The 4742-nt window shown below is 34.5% G+C and overlaps 1 protein-coding gene across 1 annotated transcript; it reads left to right on the forward strand.

Moving 5' to 3' along the window:
- The first annotated feature begins 380 nt into the window (after nt 1-380).
- On the forward strand, nt 381-4131 carry LOC130809836 (uncharacterized). The gene is made up of 9 exons (XM_057675668.1): nt 381-488; nt 786-942; nt 1823-1953; nt 2555-2632; nt 2718-2762; nt 2848-2892; nt 3007-3058; nt 3738-3834; nt 3966-4131. Exons 1-9 carry the CDS (start codon nt 381-383, stop codon nt 4129-4131), a joined length of 879 nt encoding a protein of 292 aa, XP_057531651.1.
- Nucleotides 4132-4742: the final 611 nt, after the last annotated feature.

Below are 4742 nucleotides of genomic sequence, written 5' to 3' on the forward strand. Positions count from 1 at the left end.
CACTAATACACGATCAATATTCTCATTTCTCACATTCAACTTTCAATTTTGTTTTGGTGATAAAACGAGAAAGTGCAAGAGACACTTAAAATACCTGAAGTGGAAATGTTATCAGAGTCAACAGTCAACGAAGTGGAAGTGAGATGTATCCCTTCCGTAGGAGTGTCCTGAAGTCCTGCAACACAATATGTTAGCCTTGCCCGGAGTGATCTCCCGGAAATCCCCTTCGACGCTCAAGTCAGATCGGAGATGAGAGATCAATGAATGAACAATAATAAATTGAATGCAAGAATATAGATATCAGGATAGAGGTTGTTTGTAGGTTGATGAAGATGATAGTGAGTAGGGGTTTCGGTATGATATTTTTCTTCAAGTTGTAAATGGGGATGACAGCTTCTATTAATAAAGATGAAGAAGCGGTTATTGCAGAGAATAAATTGGACTTCATAGGTATCATGGCAGTTGAAGGAAGGACATGGTTAGTTACTGTGATGAGTAGGTAGTTACTTTAGGGTTTTAGAAAGTTACTTATATGTTGGTTAAGAAAGGTAAACGAAAAGTTGTAACAACCCCTTAACTAAGAGTCAAGGTCAACAGAAAGTCAAGAGTTATCAAAGTAATATCATAATAATAATTAATTAAATAAATAAATTTAAATATTACCATAACAAAATCTCATTCCTTGCTCAAAACCCTCAAACCCCTTTAAAAGAATGCACCTTAATTAATAATTTCTACTCCTCTAACCATTATAAGCTATACAACTAACTTGAATCAAACATCAGACGGCCATGGCAGCATCATCAACATCAGGAGACTGTCAATTACCTATCTCGGTTGATCAATTCAAGCCTTTTCAGCTTGATGATGCTGCAGATTTCCTCATGATTTCCTCTCCGCTTGGGTTCATCTCCATTTGCGGTTTTGGATCGCTCCTTTCTGGTAAAAACCCAAATCTATTAGTCTTCTAACTCACCATGTTTTCAGTATTATTGTTCTAAGTTATCATTTTTTTAGGAGTTTTAGGTTGTTGGAAAACTAAACTCATTTGAGCTATTTTATGACTATTCTCCATAGAACAAAAGATTTATTTAGGTTTGATAGTGGACTATGTTAAAATAGCTCATAATCATGTGCATTTATTGTGCATGCCATCAATTGCATCTTTATAGATATTTTTAATCATCCACTAACTAAAAATTATAAAAAAATTAATATTAATAAAATATACGTTGTGATGAATCAAATAAGAATTCATGACTGTATATACAAATTAGGAAAATATAATGGTGAATAGTGTAAGAAAAGGACACAAAGTGAATAGGAGTGAGTAGCATTGTTGAAACATGAAATTTTTGCTGATTATAAAAGCTTTGATTACACTAATGTTAGACTCTTTATTAGTAGTATTTGTTACATTGAATTTGTGTTATCAATGATGTCAAACAATTAAATTTGATTTAAATATACATATGAATTATAAAGTATTGAATTTTTTAGCAAATTTATTAAGTGTTGGCAATGTTAATTGTTATTGTACAATAATCATTTCTTGTTAGTGCTTGTAATCTTTGCATATCTAAATGTTAAGGCCTTACAAGGAGTGCATCAATTTTGTATGTACTATCATGAAGCATGATAACTTGAATATAGGGGAAAATTTTGTCTTTATTTTAGAGCAAGGTTCATTAACTGTATTGGCATTTGGTAGAATAGTAATGTAGTCATTAATTTTCAGGTTTCTTGGAACCTTACATGGTTATCAAATATTGGTTGCTTAATCCTTGATTCAGTGTGTGCAATGGATGTTAATATTAAGCAGAACGGAGTGCAAGGAGAACATTTCCTGAATTGTCCGGCTTTAGGGTGGCGCGATTGAAAGGTTTTAGGAGGGTTTTTGCTCATGTAGCTCCCATTTTCTTTGAACGTGGCATTGCCAAGCCTGAGACCAAGGTTTCTGATCCTTTCTTTTCATTTAATTTGGAAATATTTGGTCTTTCTTTAGATGATTATGAGTTATCTAATCACTATAGTTCTCCCTTTGGATACCATCCAAGACATATCTTGTTCTAAAGTATTCTTGTATGTGCTTCTGGTTTCCTTGAAATGGAGATTCTTTTTTAGTTACTCCAAAGTTTAAGAGCGTTAAGAGATGATTCTAAGTAAATGATCATTGAATTCGGGTCTTTTTTCTGTCAATCGTACTTGATGGTCTTTCTTCACAAAGGTTGTACCTTTGAAACAACCGTGGAGATGGATTGAAGGAAAAATATCTCTATTAGACTGACTCATGTACATTTAGTCTATTAAACTGATCATACAAGATGAGCGGTAGATTACCAGTGTAGGGAGTATACGTTTATAACACAGTTTAAGTCCAACTTTCATAAGTACCACTATAAGAAGCAATTCCGAACATATACTTCCTGCTGTCTCATTTTCTTTCTCGATAGTTTCTTGTGTAGTTCGTCTCATTCTGTTTGTGTAGTTCGTCTCATTCTGTTCTGTTATTTTCTGGCACAACATATTTATGACTACGATGTAAACAAATCAGGAAATCTCAAGTTTAAGTGTAGAGCCTTGTGAAGGGGAGGAGCTCAGAGTCACTGTGTTTGAAATTCAAAAATCAGAGGTATTTAGGATAAATTACTTGGTTTTCCTGCCTTGTTTTGGTTAAGCAATCAATTGCAATCACCATAGTTTCTTAATTAATTCAGGTGCCTTCTTTTATAGAGAGGGAGCTTGAATTCCGATTTCTAGTTGTAAGTTGAAAAACTGTCATGATTTTTCTTTCTTATTATTGGTAGTCCGATTCCTATCTCATTATCGTATTCTATTATTTTGTAGGTTTTGCCAGAAACATTAGAAGGCAAGCTATTCAAATATCCGGCGGTGAGTTCGAACCTTCGAATGAAGTTATCAAAATCATTGTTATGAAGTTGTGAACTTGTAAATTAGGGATTGGTTTGATGGAATTTGATTATGATTCTTGTAAAATATATATAGGTCCTCAGTACCCAATACAGCGATGAAGAATTTTTTAATGAAAGATGTAAAGGTAATTTTCTTAATTATGTCAGTTCTGAATTTTTATACTGAATCATGTAGCTCTGTGACTCATTCCCCCTATTTTCATTGACTGATCCACTTCTCATGCTTGATTCTTAAAGTAACACTCCAACAAGTTATCTGAATTGATTAACTGAGCCATATCCTGTTTGACGCTGTAAATCACTGTTGAAATAACTATTTAGATCAAGCATAAAGCGAAATTATTATATGATGTGGGAATATTTACAAATCTCCTCAATTGAACATTTACTGATCTCCATAATAGTATAATACCCCCCAATGAGGAGGCAGTATCATGCAGTTTATCGGAGAGATTTGTGAATCTCTTGTGTAACCCTAGAGATTTTACCTCGTTGATTTCCTTGACATAACGCAATGTTGATTCATAATCAAGAATCAAGATGGAGGGGATAAGTCCAATTCCCCTACAAGAATCAATATTCAATCCCCTCAACCACTGCAGAAAGCTTGAATCCGTATAGAGATAGTTTGTTTGGCATACCCTTCCATCATCTTTAGTTTGCTACATTTGCTATCAGAAGCTCTTACACTGGAGAGACAAATGGAGCAAATTGAATGGAACAGAATGTAAATTGATATCTATTTAACTTTCTATACTTCTAATTTTTAACGACTTCATCACACTCCGTTCTTGTTCAATTCAGGAAGTAAAGAAGTCTACCATCAGCATTATAGACGATATAACATAGATAAGATTTGGAGGGATGATGTGTTACCTTGCCGAAATTATCTGCGCCATTGGTATAGATTTAAACCTCTTTATGTGGCCTTGTGATGTCATCTTGTCACTAAGGCATTGTTCTCAGATGTACTGATTCTCTGCTTAGTTAAGATATCACCATGTAAATTGTGATCCGAAAAGTATTATGCAGTGTTTTGGCGGCTAAGAATCTTGGAGATGAAGCCTACAGTAACTTTTTAGATCACACATACCTTGCTGATCGTCAGACAACCATTCGTCAATACCTGGCAACCACGGGTGCTGGTATAATGGAAGAGAAGCCTCCTGAGTCCTTGAAGACGTTTTATAGTGGTTGAGTTGATCACGATCCTGCTGCCTGATCGTGCTTCTAACTTCAGGACCATATTGAGCTCCACAACTTGAATACTAAAAATAGTAATCAAAATTTGTGAAGATTAAGCTCACCTCAATTTGATGTAAGATTCTTCCTGAGGCACACAACAGTCCCAGGCTCATTTTTTGCTTCTGTGGAAAAGGATGAGCTGCACAGTACTTATTCTACATAACACTCATACTGCAAACTATAGTTTGTATTCAATTTTGAGTGATTCCATGTTTTTTTACATTTTGCAATGTATGATAACATATGCTTGTCACGTTTAAGCCATTGTATGTATCATTGACTAAATTGTTTTAGTAAGCTGAATGTAAAGTGACACTTACCTGCTAGAGAACATGATAGGATAGGAATTAGGATATGAAGGATAATGAACCTCACGCCAATCAATAGATTTGGTTACTTTGTAGAGGTGTTTACTCGGGTCAGTTTAAAATCCAGTCTTGTGTTGACATTGATTTCTACATAATTTTGATTTCACTTTTAAGGCGGGTCATAGCCAAGTTCGGTTACAAGATCGGATAAATGTTGTTTGGTCTGTTTTGAACATCACTAATCACATGCAAAAAC

This window comes from Amaranthus tricolor, chromosome 1 (genome assembly GCF_026212465.1).
Source record: "Amaranthus tricolor cultivar Red isolate AtriRed21 chromosome 1, ASM2621246v1, whole genome shotgun sequence".
In the NCBI taxonomy this organism is placed as follows: domain Eukaryota; kingdom Viridiplantae; phylum Streptophyta; class Magnoliopsida; order Caryophyllales; family Amaranthaceae; genus Amaranthus; species Amaranthus tricolor.

Excerpts from the sequence above, each read along its gene's own strand:
- LOC130809836 (XM_057675668.1), top strand. The coding sequence starts at position 381 with ATGGGGATGACAGCTTCTATTAATAAAGATGAAGAAGCGGTTATTGCA. Across the intron at positions 489-785 it reads GAAGGACATGGTTAGTTACT|ACGGCCATGGCAGCATCATC; the intron begins GTGATGAGTAGG and ends ATCAAACATCAG. Across the intron at positions 2,633-2,717 it reads TTGAAATTCAAAAATCAGAG|GTGCCTTCTTTTATAGAGAG; the intron begins GTATTTAGGATA and ends TAATTAATTCAG.